The 26,607-nt window shown below is 38.5% G+C and overlaps 2 protein-coding genes and 1 long non-coding RNA gene across 3 annotated transcripts in view; 2 read left to right on the forward strand and 1 right to left on the reverse strand.

Moving 5' to 3' along the window:
• The first annotated feature begins 514 nt into the window (after window positions 1-514).
• KCTD18 (potassium channel tetramerization domain containing 18) lies at window positions 515-5,948 on the forward strand. Its single transcript, XM_005416129.2, is given in 12 exon segments — window positions 515-671; window positions 1,746-1,753; window positions 1,755-1,942; window positions 1,944-1,956; window positions 2,856-3,049; window positions 4,191-4,243; window positions 4,246-4,284; window positions 4,630-4,732; window positions 5,429-5,640; window positions 5,643-5,741; window positions 5,744-5,791; window positions 5,794-5,948. Coding segments are annotated over 12 exon segments (1,269 nt in total).
• Window positions 5,949-10,225: 4,277 nt separating this feature from the next.
• Window positions 10,226-26,607, reverse strand: part of SPATS2L (spermatogenesis associated serine rich 2 like) — a 57,719-nt gene continuing 41,337 nt past the window's right edge. The window contains exons 8-12 of the mRNA XM_005415948.3: window positions 20,548-20,606; window positions 17,022-17,131; window positions 16,393-16,495; window positions 13,409-13,629; window positions 10,226-11,569 (exon numbers count right to left, since the gene is read on the reverse strand). Coding sequence (XP_005416005.1) covers window positions 11,174-11,569; window positions 13,409-13,629; window positions 16,393-16,495; window positions 17,022-17,131; window positions 20,548-20,606 — 889 coding nt within the window. The 3' untranslated portion in view covers window positions 10,226-11,173. The remainder of the gene's footprint in view (window positions 11,570-13,408; window positions 13,630-16,392; window positions 16,496-17,021; window positions 17,132-20,547; window positions 20,607-26,607) is intronic.
• LOC115947860 lies at window positions 14,334-24,350 on the forward strand. Its single transcript, XR_004081707.1, has 3 exons — window positions 14,334-14,369; window positions 15,573-15,670; window positions 24,334-24,350. It is a non-coding gene; the product is annotated as an uncharacterized LOC115947860 (long non-coding RNA).

Genomic DNA, 26,607 nt, shown 5'->3' on the forward strand with positions numbered 1-26,607 from the left:
TCCGGGACGAGGGCGCGCGGCGGTTTCCGCTCCTGGGCGGAGCAGCGCCTCGGGGGCTGGGAGGGGGAGCGAGCGGCCCGGGAAGTTAAAGCGCCCCTAATTAAAGATGGGATTTTAAAGAAGCCACGGTGTCATTGGTTCAAAAAGAACTGCATTTTTAGTGCTGTGAACTATGATCAGGATTTTCCAGGTTGTCCTTCCAGAGCTCTAGTCGAACATCCTCACCACGTAACTCTGCTTGCCCATTTGTCTCGAAAGAGTAAGCTTTGTGTTTCCTAGCAAAGTAAAACGCCATAGATTGTTACACTAAAGGTGCGGAATATTTGGCTACTTACATCACTAGATCTCCAGAACTGTTTTTAAAGTAGGATCCTGTTACAGATGTGCGAGAGCTGAGCTATTGCTTAGGTCTTGTATGTGATACGTTAAGTCTGTAGCTGGCATTAGTTTGATTTCTATTTGTATTTGGTTTAGGTTTGAATAGCTCACAATGACATCGCCATTGGCAAATGCAATGGAAAAGGGCAAGGTTGAAGATGTCCAGGATAATCTATGACTGGATGTGCGAGGCTGTTTATACACAGCCAGGCGCGAGTCTCTGTGCCACTCTAAGGATTCCCTGCTGGTGTTCATGTTTAGTGGACGCTTTCCTCTGAAAGTGGATGAATCAGGTAAATACATTGAAGCTCTAAAGACCACATTCTGATGGTGGAGTTCTTTGGCAAATACATGCTTTTATATATATTTATGCATCTTATGCTGAGCATCAGTTGGCTTCTAATTCCAGATTGTAAAACAATTCTGCATGCATGACTTTATATGTACAGGTAGTTCATCTGAATTCCACAAGTCTATTTGTGCTTGCAAATACACACATTTGTACAGTGCCATGTCCCTGTCCAAACTGTGGCTTTGGAATGTACTTCTTCAGTAAGAATACAAAAATAGATAAAACTGAAGTTGGCAGAGTGTTTGGCATTTATCTTGAGTCTGTCTGTGAACCCCTATAATCTCCAGAGGCATCTCATTCCCTCTGTTCATTACATAAAGAGATTTGGGTCTGATCTTTGTTTCAGACAGTAAAAATTGCATTTTTCACCACCATGGCTTGATATAAAAGTTTGAATAAAACTATTCATGGGTCAAATTTCACACTTGTTTGTGACTTAGAAATCCTGCCAAAGTAGATCCAGTTAAAAGAGACAATGGATGAAGAACAGTAATTCCTTATTGCATACATAAAACTGTTTAAAATACCCAAAATGTTTAACATAAGGAGTTTTCATAACACAGCAGGACTTGCTACCATCTTTCACAGTTGCAGTGAACAGCCTGTTTGTACAGACCGTATGGTTTGGTTGGTTTTTGTGGGGTCCTTGAGCCCTGCAGGCAAAGGAGAGAAAAGAAACAAACACAGTATAACTTGAGCAATATTCAGGGTAGGTTTGACTAGATGTGTACTGGAACTGATACTGATTTTAACCCTTTTAAATGGTCCAAAAGCAAAACTGAACAGATCCCTGCAACAGTAAGTAAAGAGTGATTTCTCTGAAACTCCAAAGAAATGTTTACTGCACTAAGAATTTTATCTGCAAATAATAAATATTCTAGGAAAACAAAATACCATTTTAAAAGAGTAAAGACAGTATGCTTACTCCTCCTCAGTAAAACCAGCACAGAAGTTTTGTACAAAAGGCTGTACTTGATGACTGGGTAAAGTATTTTAAATAACTTAATATTTTCAGGAGCATGTTTTAATTGATCGAGATGGAAATTTGTTTAAGTACCTTTTGGATTATCTTCATGGAGACGTTCAGATTCCTGAAGATGAAAAAGTTAGAACTGCACTGTAGGAGGAAGCAGATTATTTTGGAATCCCTTATCCATACAGTCTGTCTGATCATTTGGCTAATGAAATGGAATTAAACTCTTCAAGGTCCAATAGAGCTTAAAAAGGTCCTGACATTTCTTAACATTTTTGATGCTGAACTCTCCAACTCATGCCATTCTTTAGCATCAAACACTAAAGCTACAGAATGTCCAAGTTAGCACTTCTTAGTGATCACACTAAATCATGAGTAAATTCAGAGTTTTAGGTTAAGAAATCCTAGAGTTGATAATGCAGTCAGTATGATTAAGGACACCAGCTTTTACCATCATTGCAATACAGCAACAGTTGAAATGTGAGTGTTGTACATGCAAGTCTGCTGTAGAACTTGTGTAGTAGGAAGGAAATTTAGTTTCCTATATGGCTTCAAATCTTGAAGTTAGATTTGATCCCTTCAAGTTGCTTAGGATGGGTTTCTTTTTCAGTTTTACAAATTATTCCTAAAACTTGTAAGACAAAATGTACTTTGACATTTCTTTAGAATGAGAAAGGAGAAAAGATAATTAGTGTATTATTTGAAGTCCTAAGGTTTTAGAGTATTGTAACTTAAAAGCTAATTCTAACTAACTGGCAGGAAATTAACTCATACTACCAGCTCTGGCTGTGCTATTCCTGACAGTCATCTATGTTCTCTTAGCAAGTTATTTGTCTCTGTGTTTCACATTCTCCCTTACTCATTTCTTTTTGAAAAGTGTAAAACAATTCCAGGCCTTTCAGTTTCTCTGCATGTTAAGGAGCCACCTTGCCTTTAACTATTTCTATTGCCTTTCTGAACCTCTTAGTTTCACAACATTGTCTGGTAACATCAGATAAGAAATAACTGCAGATGTTATTCTAGAAAAAACTATATCCTTGATTTACTTAAAAGAGCTCACTGGTACAGTTAAGAAAGCTTAAATATAAAAGCTTATTTAACTAAAAATACTGCATTCTTATAAATATTCTATATATTTTATGTTTTTTCTAGGCTTTGTTGGATTTCTGTGATTCTTAACATTTAGTTTGCACCAAGCCTACAGTTTGGCTGCTGCAGTATCTCAACACTTCTGAAGCAAGCTGTGAAAGTAAAATTATTGGTGTGTATGCCACAGGAGCTGATGGGACTGATGCAATTAGTAAGGCACTAGGAATGAAAATTCATGGTAAAAGCATGTACAAAAGGTAAGGTGACTGTCAAACATGAAAGCACTATGAAGTGAGAAAAAATACATATTATAACTATGCCTAAATATTATCACATGTAGCATAATGCAGCATTATTGTACTATAAATCTGTGGAAGGAATCTTTCCAACTCCCAAAGCAGCTGGATAATAGCATGGCCACATTAAACAAATAAGATAAAAACTAAACATGGAGGTTAAGAATTTGAGAGAGTACACACAAGGTGGTTAGCATGCAGCTGCTGTAAGTTCTTATTCTGCTTGGCTGAATATTTTTAAAATATAATTAAAACAACAATTAAAAATTAATTATATATATAATTATATATAAATTATAATTTAAAATTAATTATATATTTAAACTATATATAATTATATATAATTAATTATAATTAAAAATTAATTATCTAATATTTAAACTAAATACAGTTAATAAATCCCCATACAGAAAAACCTCCAGAAATATTTGCAAAGTTGGTTGTGATTCATGCACTTCTTTTCTGCAGTCTTCTAAGACAGCTGAACACTGAGAACAAAAGATGAAAGGAAATGGCTTTAATTCTTTAAAGAACGTGTACAGCTGTACTACACTATTAATGTATTTAAACATGGCAGTAACTGGAAGTTATTGGCAGACCTGTACTTACAACTGGAAGCAGTTGGTCTTTGTCACTCTCACAGTGCAGTATCAGAAGTGTCACTGTGCATCTTTTGATTAAGATAGAGCTCTTGATGCTTCATCATCTTTATAATTAGGATGCATATCTTCCTGAATTTAGGCTGGGAACATTAATATTTATTCCAATGGTATTTGGCAACATATGAGGTATCTGTTCTCCTACTGTGTATTCTAGAAAAATAGGTTTTACATAATTAATTCTGTAATTATTCTTCTATGAACATCTATCCTTTCATGAATATCCAATTTTAGCAATAGGCATTCACAGGAGGATTAGAACCTCTTATTTGAATTAAAAAAAAAATCAGAGTAACATTTTCCTTTCTGCTTTATAAAACATTTACTGCTAAGTCCTTACAGTTAGGATTTAGTAAAAAGAATGATATATTTCACCAATGGTACATTTCTAAGGACTTAGCTATCTAATCACATAACTGTTACCTTTAAAATAATATTCCTAGAGAAGCTGGAAATAACATCCAATACATCTGGAGCTATTACTCAGTAGTTGAGCTGAAAAGATGATGGATGCTTTCGATGCCTGGGAAGGGAGAGGTAGAGTAATAATTTTTTATTTCAGTATTACTGCTTTTTAACATAAAAATAAGAAAAAAATATTTGCCAACTAAGAATAATAAAAACCTCTGCATAAACTTTCATAACATTGTAAAATAGTAGTGGCTCTTTGGAGGGAAGAGGATGTTTTATGGGATATTCCAGAGAGGGGACAGAAATTGACATGAATGAAGCAGCATGCTGGCTATCAGCAATGCTCATGTCAGCAGGTTGAGAGCTGAAATTCTGCATAATAAAATACATGTATTCATGTATTTAGTCAGGTGTAAATATGCATGGCTGAGTTCTCTCAGCTCATCAGTACAATGCTGCTATGAAATGCAGGTGTTAGCTACTGGAGAGTGCCTCAGGAGCTGATTGAATGTCGGACTCTGGAAGAACACCCTCTGAGAGGGAGTTTGCATCATATGCCTCCAGTTTATAAAAGGTACGCTGATTTGCATAGGTGGCATAAAATTAATTAACAAATACAGTGCCATCTTCCCCCCCCCCTATAATTTCAGGTTCCTTAAGTATCTGTGCATGTTGAGATTTCTCTGGGTTTTTTTAATTTACATTTTTATAAAGCCTCATAGAGTTCTTAATTGCACAACTGAACTTGCTAGAGAAAAATTATGGGTTTTTTTAGGCTGCTGAGAAACCTCTGGCAAGGAGTAACTTGAAAAACTAGAGAGCAATATTAGTTAAATGGACTGCTAAACCAGAAATTTAGGTGAAAACTTTAAAAGGTTAACTGATTTTCACATCTGTGAGATGTATTCTTCTACAAGGAATTTCTAGAACTTCCTCTCTGCAGTTTTATGGTGATATTTGTGATTATACTCCATTCTCCACACATTACCTAAAAGCAGCATTTTGCTAGCACAGTCACCAGAGCCAGCCTACAGCCACTTCACTGCTACAGTTTTATCTAAGAGTGGCAGAAGAGATTGATGGTTCTAGTCACAGAAAGGCAGCCCTGATTGTAGTGATGAACTGTTGGGAGCACTAATTCATGCTTCTTACACTGTCATTTAAACCTATTTGTGAAAGGCTGTTGCTGGTCTGTTTTGTAATAATGTTATAAAAATAACAATTTACATATATGGTTCATTTTTTTAAATTGAAGTTCTTTGTTTTACAGATGATTAATTGACTGTACTGAAGTAGAAAGCTGTTTACCATGTAAAGTAGGTCTCCAGCCAATTAGATTCTCAGGTCCCTCAATAAGTACCCACATAAAAGTCAAGAATTCATCTTCATTAAAGATAGCTGCTTGCAATGCTTCACATTCTGCAGCAATTCTTATATGACCCCATAGTGAAAGTCTGATGCTGCACAAAGAAGTTTCTCAAACCACTCCACAACACGCACACCAGTGCCCAGTAAGTCCCAGGCTCCCTGAGGAAGGCAGAGTGCTGGCAATGGGCCACTGAGCCAAATGCCATTCCAGCTGCAGGGAGTAAGAAGCCTGTGAACAACCGTGCAGTGAAGGTGAAAAGGACTCCACTTTTCTTGTGACACCATCTCAGTCACCACCTTCTGCATCCAGTAAAACAAGTGAACAGGACAGCGCTGAAATTCCTACAGTGCTAAACACGAAAGAACCAGCTGTATTAGCAGAAAGTATTACCCTTAAGAATGATAAAGGGTGTAATGTTTGACTCAGTCTGACAGACTGGACAACTCTACATTATATGGCTGAAGAAGAGGTCATTATCTCATGTGATCCTTTATTCAAGATTAGGTAGAAAATTGTGATGAAAAAGATAATGAAAAGGACAGGAAGAAATTGTTTTAAGAGCATTGAAATGTGTTTTCTGCTTTATTTCTAGGTATTTTTTAGATGTTGGTAAGGAAAGAAGAAAAACGGATTAAAAAATCACTTAAGCACATGCAGTTTAACATTCCAGTAACTCCCATTTGTATTTCGTTGCGCCGTACTGTAAAGTGAGTACTTGCACAACATAAAAAACCTCTTTATCAACTTTAACTACAGTGAGCCTCAATTTGTACCTTGAAATGGGGGGAAGAACAGATAAAAGTAAGTAGCTTTTATTAGACTGAAGATTGCCACAAGTGTACAACATATGCATGCTGCAGAGACACGGGAAGTTGAATGCACTTACTGGCACTTCTGATGAGGGTAAATCACCATTTTGCTCTTACTAGCAATGCAAGGGATCACCTGTGCTTGTACACTGAGTGAAAATTCAGAAACACAGGAAGGGAAGAAGTGTGCTGTGGGAATAAAAAGGCTGCTCTCTCTGGAGAGACACCCATTTACAGACACATACAATACTGTGGTGTGATTTGCCACTAGGGCAAGGCTGGTGCAGCTGTGGCATTTTGTGTCACACTGCTAGGGGATGGCATTTCTGGGGCTGCAGGGTCTGAGTTACACCTGGCCTTCCATGTCCTTCTGCAGGTCCTTTCAGATCAGGAGGGCAAGACCTCAACTTGTGTGCAGCAAAGCACAGAAGTTGAGGTTGAAGTGCCGTGGTTTAAAGAAAAAGCCTCCCTCCTTCCCCCCATGCAGGCTGGTGGAGACATTCTTGTAGCAGGGCAAATGTTGAGTAATGATACTGAAACAAAGAGCTGCTGTATGTTTCTATCAGCAGAGGAAAGGCAAGTTTGGATTGTTGATTTTCAAGAGCCCTTTTAGCTGTTTAAATCAGTGAACAAAACCTGGCTTTGTTTTGTACCCTTGCAAAGAGTTGGGTGCCGGGTTTTTTTGCTGTTTTTATGACTACTTTTGCTTCTCCAGCACAGTAAATACAGCTGTCTTTGAGAACATTGCCAAAAAGCAAGTTCTTAAAATTCCTGAGACTATTAGAATTACAGAAGGGTTCTTTAAATGTTTTATTTGCTAGATCATTTAAAGCCATCACATTTTCAGGTTTTGCTTCCAACCATAAGAACTTGAAACAGATTTAAAAGCCCCAAATTTTTCTGTATTAACATGTTTTTAATGAGACATTTTGCTATAAACAGTAGTGACTATAAAGGTGTAGAGCACTATAATTTTCTGCTATTGGTGGGTACGTGAAGAGCAGCTGACCTTTAGATTATTTAAGCAAGTGTTTTTTCTTTAAAAATAAACCTGAAGATCAACAATCCCAAGGCTCTTCCTATCTCAACAAAAAAAGTTTCACTGAACAAAGGAAAAAGCAGAAATTATGGAAGGATACTAACATAATGTACTCTAGCATTCTTTGATCATTGAGACTAAATTTGTGAAATTTATTTTTCATAATAATCTGACTGAAAAGCAGTTTTTAATACTTCTGTGTGACTTCTACTTCACTATTTATTCAATATCTGAGCACTTTACCATGCACCTTAAAATATTTTTACAAGGCTATCTAAAGCTGATTTCTTTCAACTTTTGAATTTAGAAAGCTTCTATAAACATGGAATCAGAGAATATAATTTAAGTAATAAAAGGCATACAAGAAAAAGCATTGAGAACATTCCTACAGGACTTTGAGTTTGTACTACCTCAGTGTTTACTTAATTATTTTAGTAGTACAGTATTTCTCAAGTAACATTTGTGCCATTTGCATTACAGCAGCATTAATGAATCTTCTCTTTGTCGTGGACATACTGGCTTGTGGTTAAATGAATAAAAAACAACCCCCTTGAATTTCAGTAGATGGAATGAGAAAGTGGCTGTGGTGAAGAAGGTAACAAAAGAAGGACTTGATTTTATTTGTTTATTTTCAATTGGTTAGGGTGCTAACATGGCCTTTTAACTTACCTAATTAGGCACTTCCAGCATGTTTTTTATATCATAGAATCTTGTTCACTTTTGATCAACTGCTAAGAGTGATATTGAAGCATTTTATGATACATGGATAGCATTAACTTTCATGGTGACTGGAACTAGATGCACTGCCAAGTGGTGTGACAATGGTTTACTTTAAATCTTTGTGAAATTATAAATCTAATATTATAGCAGAGATCATGTTAAAAAAGAAGTGTTCAGCAAGTTATTCCAATTCCAGAATAATTAGGTTTTCTTTAAAGGAAACATTTTCAAGCACATTAAGTGCTGGGTTTTTTATCTTTTCTTTTTTCCCAAACATAGTTAACTAATGTAAGTTTTCCAAAGAGCTTCACTGCATTAAGTTACCTTCACTTTTAGTTTTCCAGCTGTGTATGTGGATCTTTATTTTGCTGGGTTCTGTCCTTACACTGAATTTAATCTTACACAAAAGATAAATAGATTCAAGCTGCTTTAAAATACTGCCCCTTTAAGATGTGTTTCCATTTCTGGAAGAGCACTAAGTGCAGTGGGAATTCCATGTTTCTGTTTGAGTGAGGCCAAACAGCTGTATTTGCTTTGCTAATTGAGGGGACTTTATATAAAAGAGGACTGGCCTGGAAGGGAAGCCTTGTCCTGCCATAAATTCCTTTACTGCCCCTCAACAAGTCCATTAAAAGGAGAATTGCAGGTAGTTGTCTCTGCAATGAGAAGATAAAAACAGTTTTGTTGAAGATGGGCCCAAGAGCTTTTGGCTACTGGTAACTACCATGAAATTGGCAGATATAATTCCAAGTATACAGACACCCATGAAATGAAAGATGAAGATTCTGACACAGTTCCAGAGCACAGTCACAAAGTATGGTTAAAATGTGCATTGGAATAACCTTCCCAAACCAGTACAGACACTAGACAAAACTCGGTGTGCTAAAACTGCAGCATTCCCACAAGCAGCCCTCTCTACAGCCTTACAAAACCCCCACACAGCTCTTTAACAAAAAAGATGTCTTTATATCATCAGAGAAAAGAGAAATGCCATCTCTCACCTGTTAGTCCTGGATCTGTCACACACTGAGCCTCCAATACATCAAAGCTTGGCTGGTACCGAAGAGCACAAGATGGTCCTGTTGTGCTGAGTTATGACTTATGGTACAGATTTTATTTATTTATCTGCAGAAGGTCACTTGTGAGAAACTGACTTAAGGAATAAAGTAACTTTCAATAATGCAATAATCAAGTGTAGAAACTATAAGGAAGGAATAAATGTTATTACAGGTAAGTTAGATTTTCTTTTTTTTAGGAAGGATTACAAGAAGAGACACATTTCACAACTTATATATAGATAAGAAGTTCCTGTGTAATATCTGCATAAAATTTATAATTAAATCGCTTAGAGTGAGGTTACAGTGAAACTGTAAGGCAGCAGATAAATTTTGAAAAGCTACCTATCTGATGGGTATGCACAACAGAGATTCGGGAATTTCAGTTCCATCTACTCCAAAACATTGAGCTTAAAAGTGTGATAGGTAATTAACTAGGATAAGAGCAGTGCTTGCAGGGCTAAGGAAGCCAATGTCTACCTACACGTTTATTTTTCTTTCACCACTCTTCCAGATGACAATGAATTACTGGCCTTTTAAAATCAGGTTTTACCAATATTCACATGTGGAACACTGTACACACATATAAAGAAAAATAAAAATATGGGAATGCACTTCAGTCTTCCTTTGGAGATAATTTTTCACGGGCCCCAGAGGGAAATAATCCAGTCAGTACTAAGGAAGTGTACAGTCAGAGAACAGAAATTAGGCAGAGGAAATTGTAAAAAGCAATAATAAACAATCACCTAGGTCTAAACTTTTAAAGCTACTTAAGTGTCCTCCTGCTCTTATTGACCTTTACACCTTTCTGATTCTGACACTTAGGCCAACAGGTCACTTGACGCCAGCTTTGGATTCTGACACCTTACTATGTTAAACAGTAACTTCCTGTAAGATGTGCTCAGCATGGAGGTTGCTCTCATGGCAAGGCTGTGGCATTAGAATCAAGCTGGAAGCAAAAGCCTAGTCCAGTCCAAACTCAGCTGAAAGCCCCCCATTGATACTACTTCCACTACGCAAATACAATTTGAGTAAGAGCACAAGGTTAGGCACTGCAAAGCAGCAAACACCAGAGTATTTTAGAAAGAAGATTTTAATTATTTGGAAGAAACAGGTTTTCTGAAATACAGAATCAGAACATAAAGATTAAGTAATTTATTAGTCATAGCTCTTGTTATGGACAGATGGTTCCTACAGCAAAAATATAGAAAAATAATTTGAATTCAAGTCTAGAAGACCTGCAACTTTTCATATGCAAAAAATAAATCCAACTAGTCATAGAAAAGTGGCTGATAAGGATGGAGAACAGGGCTGTGCATCTGAATACCCATTACTATATACATTCCAAACTTAAATGAGCGTATTTCCTCAGCCTCATAAAAATAGTTTGTCCATGAAAAATACCAATATGTAATACATTTAATACAATTTATACTTGAATTTAAAGATCTCAGATTATGGAATAATAAGCTAAAATCAAATGAACTGCTTTTTCAACTCTTCTTGTATAGAACAATACTCTCTGTGTATACAGTGTGCATGCATGTACATGTATACACACACAGAAAGAAAGAAGTGTATAGAGATTTGCTGAAAAATTCTACAAGATTATTTGATTTCATTGCAGACCATAGCATACAGACTTCCTGGGATCCTTCTAACACAGGCTGTTCTATGAAATAATAAGGTTGACTGGTATAACCACATATCTACAACAGGTTTTTGCTATTATGAATTTAATTACCAATTTATCCTTCCCATCTAGATTTCACTTTTCTAAGAAGTAAATGCTGCTTTGGTAAGATTCCGTACAGTCATGACAAAATAAATGCGAACATATTGGGGAAAGCCTTGAAAGGATGATTTAATTTTGATAATTAGTAGTAATAAAGATACCAACAAGTTTTAAGCAGCAAAAGATTTAAAAGACTATGTTCTGACTTATTTTCTTCACCAACAAGCTTTTCGAGCAACAAACTAAAATGAAGAGATTGAATTTCTCTGCTGCCATCACTGTGACATTTTAAGCCACCAAAGTCACAGCTGGCACTGAAAGAACCGTGGCATCAGCAGAGACCTCCATCCTTGCAGGACATAAATTGCATTGTGACGCCCTGCCAGCACTGCCTTGGAAAGGCCTGTGCTCTGCGGTGTCCGGTGTGTGGTGCTTCCGTCGGGACTTCTCCGAATGCGTCGGATTCTCTGTGGTCCTTGCAGTTGTAGACTGCTCTTGATTTTTCAGAGCTCCTTTATTTTTAGATCGAAAGCTGTTATGCTGCTGTCTTCTGTGTTCAGGCCTGGAACCACTTTTGGTATTTTGATCTGCCTCATTACTGGCACCTTGTGACTTATGAGATCCATTGAGCCGCATGTTTTGGTGCTGTGGGTTGAATCTCCGTCTCTGGCTAGAAGGCCCATTCTACCCAGAAAGAAATCAGATAACTGTTAGGTTGTCTGAATCCTTCCAACAGGCCAAGAAACACTGCAGTTAAAATTAACAGTGTTACTGTTAGGAGGGAACAGGAGAGGGAAAACATGAAAAAGTTTTGGTTGTTACCAGAGTCTCTTTATAATACCTATAACCAGAACTATGAGTACCTTACTACATCTGAGTAACCTGGAGATACAGATGGCAGGTTCATCACTGATGCCAAATTAAAATCTGCCATGATTCAAGAGAATACAGAAAAGGGGATGAAATTCTAGACATCTCAACAGCAGTTGTTGAGAAAAGGCATCTGCAGGTTCTGATCAAGAGAAGTTAAATACAAATCAGCAGTGCCTTGGCAGCCAGGAGGGCCAAGTGTGTCCTGTGGGGCATCAGACACAGCATCTCCAGCTGGGCAAGGAAGGGGATTGTCCTGCTCTGCTCTGCACTGGGGCAGCCTCACCTCAAGTGCTGGGAACAGTTTTGGGTGCCATGATATAGGAAAGACATGAAACTATTAGAGACTGTCCAAAGGAGGGCCAGGAAGATGGTGAACGGCCTTGAGGAGAAGCCGTGTGAGGAGTGGCTGAGGTCAGTTGGTCTGCTCAGCCTGGAGGAGACCTCACTGTAAGTCACAACTTCCTGTGAGGGCAAGAGGAGGGGCAGGCTCTGATCTCTTCTTGCTGGTGACCAGTGACAGGACCAGAGGGAATGGCCTCAAGCTGGGTCAGGGGAGGTTTAGGCTGTGTATCAGGGAGAAGTTCTTTACCCAGAGGGTGGCTGCACACTGGAACAGGCTCTCCAGGGAAGGGGTCACAGCATCAACTCTGACAGAGCTCAAGAAGTGGCTGGACAACGCTCTGAGGCACATAGTGGGATTCTTGGGGTGTCTTGTGCAGGGCCAGGAGTGGGACTCAGGATACTCTGTGATTCTCTGAGCAGTTAAGAGGTACTGAAGAACTTAATACTGACTTTTTCCAAAATAATGACCATTGCTTTCCTAGTAAAGCATTGTACAAGTACTACAGTATGACTGCAGGAAGAACAGACAGTCACATGTACATTGAAGTCAAGTGAAGAATCCTCATTCTGGAAGACATGTCCATTATGATATTTGCTCAGAGGATGCTTTGATTCTTAGTGGGAAGTGGCTGAATTACTTTTATTTGCATGCCTGACAAGACAGGTGATTCCATACATGCTCTGACATTATGCACTGTCTTACATTTCTCTCCAAGCATCTACTTGAGCCTAAGATCCCTACTAGGACAAAGTTCAGACCAACTTTAGTGGCAGCTTTACCTAAGAACAATAGTACAGGGACATTCTAAGGTGCTATTACAAGAAAATATAATTCATATGTGAATAATATGTTTATAAAATAATACTACTAATATAGCATAATACTATAACCTGTATTATAGAGCTTCTGAAATAATATGCTTTTAAACCTGTCAGGATTCTGCTTTCAAAGTGTATGTAATAACTGTGTTTCAGCAGCACACAGCTGACCATTTGTCAAGGACTACAAGTTTCTCCTCCATACCAGTTAGCTACAATGGAGGGGTTTTCTTTTCCCCTCTATTACTGCCACTAGATACTTCTAAACAGACAGGTGTCTTGCCTTTACTCATATGCTATTTCTACTTGGTATGTTCACCCTGGCTTGAAAATGAAGCTGGAAAATATATGCTTACTATCTTCAAAAATTATTAATTAAATATAGACCACGAACCACTATTTGATTTTGTATTAACAACTTTCAGTGCTGTATTTTTCTGGAAGTTTTGAAGTAATTTAGTTCAGTTCATGGCTGACTTGACATCTTACCTGCTTATTTGTTGGGACTCCTTGAGAAGAAGTTTCTGTAGGATTGGAAGAAAGATGACTTTGTACTTTACTGCTGGCTGTTTTATTATCAGAGTTCTTGGCATTACTAGAGGACTTTCGGTTGTGCATATTTTGCTTGCCAGTTGTTGCATGTGAGGTCATTGACGACAGCAGTAAGCTACATGGTGTTCTTGAGGAATAGTTGTTCTTTGGATGAGAAACTGTTAAAAATGGGATTATGTGTTATCAGTTAAATAATCACCATCTAAACAGAAGGCTGTATTCTTACCCTGCTTACAGTTAATTTTGGAAGCACTGTTTCAGTCTTACTTTGAGTAATGAAGTAAGCTAACTTAAGCTAACTATTGAAGTAACTTGGCTGGAGTCAGGCTATAGTGTTCTACAACTGTAAGTCTGCCTCACTGCAAAGCACTTCTGGAGATAAAAGAGCCAATGTGGTGGCACTGCACTAAAACTGGAAGAAGCTTGGCAGAAGGCCAGGCTTTTGCCATCCAAGAGAACTTTACTTATTCCTCTCTAAAGGAAATGGGTAAGAAAGGTTCTTCTGTATCATGGGTATCTATAAAAAACTGGAATTGAATGCAATGCACTAACCCACTTTATGCAGACCACAGCAGTCTGCACCATCAGGAACCACTACTGATCATCTCAATATATTCCTACTCTCTACTTCTCAGTTTTTTGAGATTCCCTAATTTACAAAGCACTGTCATGTTTGGATATGAAATGCACCCAAAATATTCTTGATTCCTCTCTGCATTTCTTCAAGCTTCCTTTGCGAAATGGTCCCCAAGCAGTCTTGAAGAGGATTCTGAGGCTAATGAAGTTCTTAAGTTGCTCTCCCGATTTTTCTAATTATGGGATTTTTCTGTTTCTTTCTGGTACAGATGACAAATTTGAGGCTCACTCCAGAGAGACACCTGTTGTTTTTATCTAAGAGGTACTTCTATTTTTTCACTTCACAGAGAAATAAGATGAGGAATCATTTTAGTAACTAAGCATCATCTGTTAGGTTTTCTGAGGATCTTATTCACTTACACCAACAGCTACTTCTCCCACTAGGTGTCCTCTTCAGAAAAACAATGCAATGATCTGCACACTGAACTGGATTTTCTCTCCTGAGTTCAGTGAGGCCAACCATTCCAGAATTCTATTAATTCTCTCTCATCTCAAACAGACTGCTGCACATGGAAGCCCATATAAAAACCCAGATGCTCATCATAAAAATCTATTTTTAACAAAAAATATGTACAAGGAAGGGATACTGGGTGTTCCGATATATGTCAATCCAATTATTTTTGTTTCTTCCTGTCCTTCATTTTGAATATATGCTGTCTATGATCTCCTCATGCTAGAACATTCCTTCCTTTGCACAAGTTCTGTAGGTTTGGTTATTGCTTTTGTTAAAGCCCTTAAGAGTGGCTGTTCTCAGCCTATTGAGGGATATTTGCAGCTCCTAGCAGGGTATGGGTCTCATTGACAGATGATGCTAAGAGAAACATCTTTTGCGCTGAAAAGCTCTTGTCAAAGACATCAATCATCACAAGTTGTTCATCTAAGATCACTGAGGGCAGGTATGAGCAAAGTTCTTCAGAGACTCAGTGCACTATCAGTCATTTCTAGGATGACGCTGCTCCCCTGGTAATAGCTGCTCTTCTGACTTCACTGGCCTGATTTAAACAGACCTGCATCAAACTATGCTTATGCAATGCTTTACTGAAATGAGGTATAAATAATTAATTCGCAGAATTAACTGCAGCTGGAAGTTATTTAGGAAAATAGTTCAGTGAGTTTTAAAAAATAGTCTATGGTTGTATCAATAGCAGCTGTGGTATTATTAGTCAGGATAATCTTTATGGAATTTTCAATCTCTTATGCTTCAGGGTATTAGGATCTATGAGGTGACTGTAAACAATTAGATGCATTACTGGGAAGTTTATGTCTTCCTGTGAAACATCCTGGGTTGGTTTCACTGAGAGACAGGATGTGGGGTTATATGGAACTTCAAAGTGTTCTGCAAAAGCAATTCTTACGGTCTAATGAGTTAAACTGGTTATGCCTCCAAGCAGTCAGTTCTTTAGCTGTGCAATCAGAAGCTTGTATTGGCAGACTGTGTAGTACTTTCTCTGTTTTCTACTTTCAGGAACTACTTGAAAACATTTATTATTTTTCTTCTACCAAGATGCACTTGTTCAGAATTGTTTTACCAGTTTTCTCCTGAATGGAATACCATAGGACATGGTAATGTACTGGGCAAAGCCTTATATAATTTACTTTGTTTTAGGGGGAAAAAAGCATGACAGAGACAAGAAATAGGCTTCTATTTTGCAACAGGGACATGATACTTGAAGCAAAAAATGTGAATCTGAATTTCCAAGCAGAAGGGCAGATGATTTAGAAACAGAAGCTTGGAGAAAAAGAGGCTGAGGGGAGGCCTTACTGCTCTCTACAAGTACCTAACAGGAGGTTGTAGCAAGGTGGGATCAGTCCAGCCTTAGTGATTCTATGATTTGGGACTCTAAATGGCTCCTGAAAAACCCAGTGAATACTGTTAAAAAGCTGGGGTGTTACTTCTTAGGAGGAGAGATCTGAATTGGTCTTTTTACATTATGCTCACACACAGAAGCTTCCAACTTACTATTTATTTATAAATTACTGAATTACTGTATTCCCTAGAATTGGGATCCTGTTTAGATTGAAAACTCCAATTGATCTGAGTAATACCTGGAAATCTGTGACAAAGATGGTACTGTGCACCTGCAGATGGAGTGTGCAGCCCAGGCACAGTGAGTCTAACATGTTGCAAACTGTTGACTCGTGTGTGTTCAGCAGTCCTGCTGCATCCAGAGACACCACTCATATTGGGCTTGCTGCACACTCACACACTGGCAGCACACATGCTGTCAGCTCTGCTGAACAAATGTGTTCTGAGAAACTCAGTCAGAGGGATCATCAGCACTTACTTTCTCCACAGAGCTGAATTTGGGTCTTCAGCTGCTCTGTATCACAGGAAAATCGGGCAGACCTGCCCAGCTCTTCATCGTATTTCCGCTCACTCACAAAGTGCTGCAAAAATAGACATGTTAACAGTGATTCACATTCTGAGCAAAACTGTGTGGATGGTAAAAGAACCAATCAATACTTAAGCTCACCTTAAGGCTCAATAAATTCTTGACCCTGCCCTGTTCACAAGATCTCTGTGCAGAACCAAGTATTTTCCCATCCTCACCAAATTACATCTCCCAGCCCAGTGATGGGTGGATCACTCCCACACTTGGGAAGTGCATCATTTCAGCAGAGAATGTATGTTTGATTACTGATGCTATCAGATTTACTTGTTGAGTCTAAATGATACACAAACAACAAAACTCCCCACTGCTACACTTAGGAGGGGATAGCTTACACTTCTCTGATAGCATCTGCACACTGCTCAGAGGTGCTACAATGCTTTAAGAAACTACACTGTCCCTATGGAAAGCTATTTACCCCTCAGCCCATAGCAGGAATAAACAGCCCGGGCATGTTAATGGGACAGCTCTTCCTTGGCATTTCTGCAAATGGCTAAATGCCCAAGCAGAAGTGAATGCCTGACCTTAATTTCAGCCCTGAGTTCAGAGAGTTGTGCTTCAGCCATCTGACTGGCTAGGTCTGCCAGTCTCTTCAGCTCCTCTGCTTTCTTCTGCCGAGCAGTCAGGATTTCCACTGCCAAATACCAACAGTCAGTCATTAATGCTAGGAAGGTAAATTGCTCTGTAATTTATTAGTCTTTGGGCATTAAGATGGTACCTCCCATGTGAGACAAACACACGGACCACTGACTTCAACTGGACTTCCAATATGATACTTGCACAGATTAAGTTGATTACACTGAACTGCCTAATTTTGAAAAAGATCTGAAAATGGGATAGCTGTCAGAAAATCAAAGTTAAACCAATCCTCCAACATTCAGATGAACAGGGGCAAAGACATGTTGTTTTGAGTTTTCTATGCTTTATTTTGAAGCATAAAAACAGGCAGCCTCCCAGAGACATGGAAAGAAGCGTTATATTGAGTCACCAGCCTGTTTCTGAAGACATGCTGTATTTGATTTACAGAGGGGCATTTCACATCCTCTGAAAAAAACCTGTTCATATACAGTTTATGTTAAAGTCACTGGCATCACAGTTTTGCTGTCGCATATGGAATATACGTAATTTGCCATTTCAATAGCAAAGCAGCATTGAAGGCAAACAGTCTTTATGAAAAAGATACTAAATATTCATTACTGCCTGTCTTGTATATTCTATGTAAGGAAGGGGTGAGTAGTTATATTCTTATAGGGAAAGAATAATCATAAACCATGAAGCAGTGGTATAGTTGTACACAAGATAAGATGACATTATAATTTTGGTGGAAATATATGCAAACTAATACCAAAATGGTGACTCAGAGAAAAAGCAACAACTGATTAATTGGATGATGGGATCAGTACTTATGGCAGAGAGGAAACAACATCTAAATGTAAAATAGTAACAATTATAGTCTTTTGTCTTGAACTTACACATACAGTCAGGGGAAGTGGTACTTAGTAAATTAGTAAATTATCCCAAGGACACAGACTCCATTACAGCAGTTGAGATTTTGGCTTCTTTGCCTTCTTTTTTCCACAAATTTCCACAGCACATTTGACAAGTCATGTACCCAGCCTATACTTTCTAATGCTATTTTAATGGTAAGAATTAATGATATTTCATGGACAGTTTGTTTCTCAACCCATTATCATTTATTTAATCAGATAACACCTTCTTTTGAAAGCACTGCAAAGTCAAGAAATAGTTTGGACCAGAAGTGATCTTTAAAGATCTCTAGTCCAACCCCCTGCAATCAGCAGGGACATCTTCAAGAGATGGGGTTGCTCAGAGCCTGACCTTGAATGCTTCCAGGGATGAGGATCTCCTCTCCTCTGGGAAACCTGTTCCAATGTTTCACTGAGTACAACATGGTCCAGCAGGCATAGGGAGACACAGCTGCACCTGTACAGCTGTGTGGGAGCAAACAAACTGTGCAACTGTAGAGGAGTGTGTGTCACACGTGGCAGGGAAGGCAGAGGGTGGCTACAGCTCCTTTACCCTGCTGGTAAATCTGTGTCTACATTATTACTTATGCTAAGAACTGCTGCTATCTTTCCAGCTGATCTTTTCTATTTCACTTTTTTAGAATATGGTCTACAAGAGTGGGAAAATTTTACCACATTAAATGAACAGTTTACCAGGTGCTTACCTTGTCCAATAGTTCTGCTTTACTGCTTATTCTAGGTAATTCTAATATTGTTCCTCTCGAAGATCAATATCCTCTCTTTGCTAAAGTGACTACCCAGACCATATGATCTCATCTCATACTGGCATTTATTTCCATGAGATGCCAGCCAAATACCCATGTTTTAAAAAAACCCTGAAATTATCATATTTGGTATTTTTCCTCGTGTTGACAGCAAGAATAAGATCACCCACTGTAAAACAGTCCTTGAGTGCAGCAAAGAGATATGAAAATAAATAATATTCTAAACCCTGCTTAGCATGTTACAGTCCTGTAACAACTTTCTGCCTAAGTTTCTAAAGGCACTTTACAGCCTAGAGCAGCCTTGAGAGACAGCAGAAACCACACTGCTGGAGACAGGTACAGAGCCATCAGCTGCCATGTGTGGAGCTGGCAGGGAAATGGAAACAGAACATGCCATGTGCAAATGCAGCACTGAGTGCTGGTAGGCAGGAATTAGGTTTACTTTCTACAAAAATTCCTATAACTGCCCAAGATTAATGGGCCCTATAATACCATCAACCCTGGACAGTGGATTTCCAAAATGTGGATTTGTTTGTGCAGTTAGGGCTTAAAACTGTGTCTGCTGATCAGTGAGAATGCTGCCATTGGTTTTCCTGGGAATGAGTGCATGTTCTGTAGCTGATTATGGCTACCTGGTATCTGGTAACCAAAGGTAGCCAAAAACTGCAGATATATATTCCTCCACAAGTCCTTCCCAGAATAACACAAAGCTTCAAATTCACATCTCTTTCATGCTATTCCTATAAAATTAGCAAATAAAATTCAAAACACAAACTTTGCAAATCTTTTCTGTTGTAACTTTGTACCTTCTAGTTTCTACACATATACAACTGCAAGAGACTTGGACAGCAACAGAGAATTTAGAGCATGTTTTTTCAATAAAAATTCAGTTGTTATACTTTTGTAAACTGAGTTTGAAATGCAGATGAAGCATTCAAGAATGTTAAATGTATTTGTGACCCTGCTTGGAAGGACCTTAAATTCACAAATCAATAAAAGGGTTGTATGCATTCATATCAAGGACATTTTCATCTGTCAGGAAAAGTATCATTCTAATAATGCTTTGGTTACTCTTCAATTTCTTGCTTAGAATTCTCTACTGAAACATGTCTCCCTGTACTTCCTGGAGGTAAATACAAACATTGTATCTTGGATGGAGCCTGAGACAGATATTGTGGTATCCTAATACAAGGCTCATCTTGCTTCCCCTCCTCTCCCACCAGAATATATACACATGAAAATGCAAAAAACCAAAGACAACATAAAAGTCTGGAATCAGACTGACTCCCACAGATTATTAAGAAACAGACTGCAGTAAAGATCTGGTTTTTGATTTTTAAAAAATTTTCTAATTTACAAGCTTGATCACTATCCCTTAAAGCTATGCAAGGCAACACAATAACCTATTCCCTAATTCCAGTATTCTAACATATGGAGGTCATATAAGCAAGCAAAAAGTGATTGATAAATGGAAACAAAGTAATTGAAGACCCACAGAAATGAGGGAAAGAAAAAAAAAAGAGTGGTCAGAATTTCTGATATGTAAGCAGAAGGAGTAAGTAATTTAAATCTAACTCCTTATCACTTTTTGGTTCACCCTAATTTCATAATACTGAAATTTTGATGCACAATCCTCATAGAAACTACCCTGGCACATCAAAACCTTATCTGACTACACATAAAGAGTGAAAGATGATGGAATGCTGCTAACCAAATTTATGGATTGTGTTATTTTCTGCCAAACAAAACAACTGTTTCAACAGTATTCCAAAAATTCCCTGAGTATTTTTTTTACTTACTGGCTTCTTCTTTAACTTTATCAATTTCTGCCATTAATGACACTTCTTTGTCTACGATGCTAAAAAAGAAAAAAAAGGAAGAAAAAAATAATTATTTAATTCATGCAAGAACTCCATCAAAATCAAAAGCTATAACTCTACAGACTTCAGACATTAATAATGGGCAGTTTTGAAATGCATAAGATTAAAAAAATTGAAGATGAAGAAATACCTAGGCAAGCCAGCTACAAAAAAATAGTGATAATGAGTGTGTGCTGCTTTACACAAACATCTCACCAGCCTTCCCACATATCTGCACAGATGTGGAAATCAGTCTCATTCAGCACAGCGATCCTCAAATGACTAAACAGTCTATTTCCTAATTAAGCCAGATAGACCATTGCTGCTACCCAGATTAATACAGCTTAGGTGTCACCATAAAACTAAGCATGAAACAAAATTAAAGATGGTTGGAATGAGTTCCTTTTCTTCCTTAGAGATATTTTTGCAAAATATGTCATGGTAAACAAGAAAGTGGTTTGTGACATAAATAAACATTAAAGTATCTCCATAATAGAAGTCAGCTTCCTTGCCCCCTATTCCCTCCAGGACTGGGAAGGAGTTTCTCCCCTTTCACCTGGCCTTCCTAAAGGAATTGTGTGCCTCTCCTTTTAAAAATGCCTGGTGTGCAATCCCTGACAGTGCTTATAAGCTGTCAGGGTGCAACTGATCAGGTGGGTCTGCTGAGAGCAGACAGGACATGTTGGTCCCATTATGAACACAGTGACATTGTCCAGGGGAATAATGTTTCTGCAGAATGCCCTCCAAAGGACAGTGCTCTGGTGTGCCATTCTGTTTTCCTCTCACTAGATTATTCTTAAAGTTAAGTTCACATTTAATAAACACCACCAATGTTAGTGTTTGTGTTTGTATAAGTGAGTAAATTCAAGCAGCTGAGGGGGAAATTCCAAAAAGTAGGTCAGACACCAGGAGTGGATCTAGGCATGCACTCAAGGGAAGAGTGGGGCTCTCAACCCTGTTAGTAAAACCAACCTTAGACATTAGCTTCTGGAACCAGTGAAGACACTGAGCTACATGTGAACAGGCTTCTACTGAAGGAAGACGGTACAGAAAACTTAAAACCAAAACATTTGTCTAGAACATCCTTAGCAAGAACAGGAAGACTCTGCAGAGTTCAGAAGCCTAGAGAAATACTGACAGGTCCTTAGCTAAACCAGAGGAAGATTGGTGAGCAGGCCGTGTGGGGAACACACGGCAAACATACAGCGACAACCAAACGTTCACCAGCTACAACATGTTCAAGTGCCATTCATCCTTCCTTGAAATCTTCCAACCAACCTCACACAGGAGATTTGCAACAGAAGCTTTGCAGTCTTCTGTCCTTGAGTTTTCCCAGTCTACCATGCCCCTTGGAGAGGAGGAGACCTTTACACTGCCTCCCAGTAGCCAACAACAGGGACAGAAGCAAGTTGGCTGATGGCAAAGGTTGCAGCCAGACAACACAAACTCAGTGTAACACATTTTTTTTGTTTCATACACAGAAACAAGACTAAAATGATTGTTTTAGCCTGCCAGATCAATTTAGTGTGACCTATCCACCAGAGGAAATAAAACAGCAGGGTTTTTTTACGGTAGAGCAAATCAGTTAAGAGGTAGTGACAATGGAAGGACACAATTGTTCCAGTTGGCACTCAATACTCTCCAGGCACAAACATTAAGCTTGAATGCCAAAGAAGCAGGTGATGATTCCAGCTTGCTAATCTAAATAGTCATAGCTTCTCAGAATTAATCTATTTTCAATTAGCTTTTGTAACTACATGGTTTAATAAACTTCCTTGACTTTCACAACAGGTGGCTGAAACACGTCTTGTAAGTTCTTGCCTATTTGTATCCTCCCCGAAGAGAATCTAGTTATCTTTACTACTTTCTCTTAAATTAAAAAAAAATTGCAGATTTTTACTTTTTCTCTCTCTGTTATCAAAGTGTCTCCCTAGTGCACTATACAGGTTATATAAACGAACTTTTGTCTGGAAAACATTCAAGGAACAAGGTCACAACAGCAGAACTCATCAGAACAATGTTTTAGTGCAGCTCTTTCCAGGATTGTCCTCTCTGCACTCCATCAACAGATCCTTAGTAAACTGGTGGCCCCTAACACTTTATTTTGATGCCAAATAAAACCACTTTTAACACTAGAATGAAAACAAGGCCATAGCAGTCCTGCATTTATCATATTTTATAGTCAAATCTTACCTGTTGCTAGACAATTTTCCACTCCTAATGTTTCATTTTGTTCTCTGATGAACATTTTAGGAAAGTGTTTGTATGTAGCAGTAGAGGACAGGACTGATAAATTTAAAGAACAACCACCTGAGTACCTCCTTTCTAGCTAAAAACTAACACTGGAAAAAATTAAAGAATAATACAACAGAGAAACTGTTTGGTGCTTTTGTCCATGTAAGAAACTAAGTTTCTTTAACAGACAGATCTTGAAAAGGTTTTCCTTCCCTGAAGACAATGCAGCTGCACTAATTTACATCAGCAGAGGACATGCCCTCTCTCTCTTGGCTAAAGGAAAGGAACATTAATTTTCATTTGGAAGCGTACAACCACATTTCTCAGCTTGGATACCATAAACTGCCATGTGTCATATATGGGGAAAGTTAATGTTTCTTTAGAAATGTCCTAGGCCAACCAGCAACAGAAAATGCAAAATAGAGCAATACTGCCTCCAACAAGAATTTATCAAAGTTATAAACAAATGAAAACAACAGACAGAAAACTGGAAAAAAATCCTGGCCTGGGAAAAAAAAAAGACAAATGACAAATACAAAGAGAAATCTTAATGCTAACATATAGAAGGAGAAGGGACAAGAACAGTGTGGAAAAATCTATGGATCAAATCTTGTCTCTCAGTCCTGCTAGTATCCCACTGTTTTCACACGAAGGTCTGACAGTCACTTAAACTGAACAGCTCCTTAACTTAGGAGTTCAACCATTTTTAATGGAAAAATGCCCTACTCAACCTTAATACAGTGACTGTGATTAGACCACAGTAAAAGTGTTATTGAGACCTGCTTGAAGCTCAGCACAGCAATATCTCCCAGGAAAGCATTTTCTTTTAATGCCTCTTAGTGTCATTTGGCACTAAAATGTTGTCTCAAGTTGGTACACTCCAGTGCACAGCCTGCAGCCATTGGTGTGCTGGATACTGACTGCTACAGGAACTTTCTGCACAATCAGGTATGATCAGATTTGAGCTCTAGCAGAGCAAGGACAGAATGCATTTCAGACCTAAAGACAACTGAGGGAAAACATTCTGCTAATTCTTTCCTCTCCAGTTATGTTGTTTCTCTTGGGTTTCATATAGCTGTTTGGAACTGGGATTAAAATCATGAACATACTACTTTAGTGGATGTCCTGAAGAGTTCATAATCCTGTCAATTTTTTCTGGTTGCTCTGAGCACAAAAATCTCCTTACCTTGAATATCAATATCAACACCTGAACGTATTTCCACATACTATTTGAGACTCTGGTGACAAACACACAACTCAGAACCACTTGTTTCTTTGAATGTACCTGAATCCATGCCCTAATCATCAGTCCCCTGCTGCAGTAGACCAAACACTGGGACTCAATTCCTCCCTTCACCAATCAGACTCAAAACAGAGCTAAATCAAGTGAACCTTATCTCTATGACTCTATGACTGATGATACAAAAAAACCAGAGTAACATTACTATCTCTTTCTTTTCTGCTCCTTTCACCACACCTGTCTCCTGAAAGGACTGATTCTTCCATTTTTTACCCCTCATGTTTTCAGGATCAACATCATATCACTGTTCACCACAGGTGAGTATCTGCAGGAGCACAGGATTTAGCACTTTTGAGTTTAATATTCAGGTGAAATTTTGAAGTGGGGCTCAGGAAGGAGACAATTTTGTTGAGGGCCAAGCAGAGGCTTAACACAGAGGGCATGCAAATGAGACACAGCCAGAGCTTGTGCTGTAGAGATATGAGATGCAGCAGGAGAGACAGCAGCTCTCTAGGAATCAGTCTGCTGAATGGATTTTGAAGGCAAAAACAGAAGTGCCCTATTCCTGGTCAGATGAACAGTACTCATGCCTTGGCCTTACAGAGGCTGGCAGGATTCACACTAGTGTACAATGGCAAAAGAGCTGCAAATGCCAAACTACAATGAGCTGCTGGCACAGCAATGATAGGGGCAAATCATGCTGACAACTGCCTCATTTCACAGTTTTGTACTCAGAACAAATTCTGAATTTGTTCTGACATTAGTGAAACAAAATAATCTTCCTCTAGCTTACAGCATGAAATCTAGTATTTGCACAGTGCTAAAAGAAAGATCTTTTCAGTCAGCTGCAATACCTCCAAATTCCACTAAAATGATTAAAGTTATTAGTGCCTATTAAGAAAAGCTGCTTCAGATTGCCAGAGTGGCTGATTTATAGCTTTACTGATGAGAATCATAAGCTTTCCAGATGACCAGAAGCTTCTCTTTCTTTCTGCCTCTTCTAGGCACTATGACAACCTACTGTGCCTGAAGAGATGGGGAAATAAAAAGGCCAAGCTGACATGGAGGCAAACATGCTGACACAGCTCTAAAGGTAAGTCCCAGCTGCATGGCATAGAGGTTACTCTAAAGCATAATTCAAATGAGTCCTTTCATAACCCTCTAAACCCCTCAAAATGCCCATTTTCTCCTTGGGATGTTTAATAAGCTTTACTCCCCCTGAACCAGCTTTGTGAACAGTTTGAGAATGACTGTTCTTCTGGAGACTGAGGAACACAGTGTCAGCTGTGGCATCCTGAACAACTGCAGCAGAGCTCTTCATCCAGAAGGGAGAAGAGTTCTTTTTCCTGGGCATCCTCTGGGGGCTGGTTCAGCTGGAGAGCTGCTGAACACTGAGGTACAATTTGAACCCTTTTTTCATGAGGAAGGGAGTTAGATTAGTGAGGCACTGTTTGAGCCTGACAGTTTATGCATCAACAAAAATACAACATACTCTAATGATGTTGCTCTGTGGGTTCCAAAGCAGAGAACGCTACTGGGGTGTGTTCTCTGCTTTGGAACGCACCCCAGTAGCTCCTTGAAGCTCTGCTGATTGACAAGCTGCTGACAAGCCCAAGCAAGTTTGAGGGACATTAGCACTGTTACTGTCTCTGCTGTATTTGAGCTGAGGTTACATGCAAATTCATGAGATGGTCCTGATAAGCTCTGCTTTAAGTATTATGCGTTTTTTATTGCACATATTTCCCTTCTAGCATGAACATACTTGACCCACAGGCAGTGTGAAAAGACAACTGATAAGAATCTCTAATCCAATTGTGTATTTCACAAAAGAATTCTGCACGTCAATCCAAAAACTAGAACTGTCCCTGTCAAACTTCTGGCACACGAGGTAGAATGATGGGATGAGGATGTAAATATAAAGCCCAATCAGCTGTACTAGGTGACTGTAAGTGTTACAGGATTACTAGCCATGCTATTTTGTAATTGGAGAAATGATACCTCTAGTTTTCTTTATAGTAATAGGAGATATATATTGTAGAAAATACATTGTAGGAAAAGCTGGTACATTACATATTTTGCAATGTTTCAGTAGATTATATTCTTTCAGTATTAGCTCAATATTATTTAAATGTTCACAAGGCTTGAAGGTTATTTGATTACCATATCAGCATATGCACAATGATTGCGCAGCAAACCAGATTACGTGAATTTTCATTCTGATCACTAGTACAGTCTGACAATAAGAATATAAACAAAAGACAGCATAAATCAATTTCACTGAAATTCTTCCCTCTGCAGAGCACAATATAGTATAACTGAAAATGCCCAAAGGCTTTTAGTTATTCAAGTTCATTTTGTGTAATTTTTTATCCACCTTCACTAACACTGCTCTTTCTAGCAGCCAGCCAGCACAGTGTAATCTGGTAAATGCACCATAATTAAAGGCCTACTTGCAATTTTCTTCTAAGATCTCTTTACAAACAATTAGAAATTTATTGCCTCATCACAAAAACCTGTTTAAGCTA

This window comes from Geospiza fortis, unplaced genomic scaffold (genome assembly GCF_000277835.1).
Source record: "Geospiza fortis unplaced genomic scaffold, GeoFor_1.0 scaffold112, whole genome shotgun sequence".
Taxonomy (NCBI): Eukaryota; Metazoa; Chordata; class Aves; order Passeriformes; family Thraupidae; genus Geospiza; species Geospiza fortis.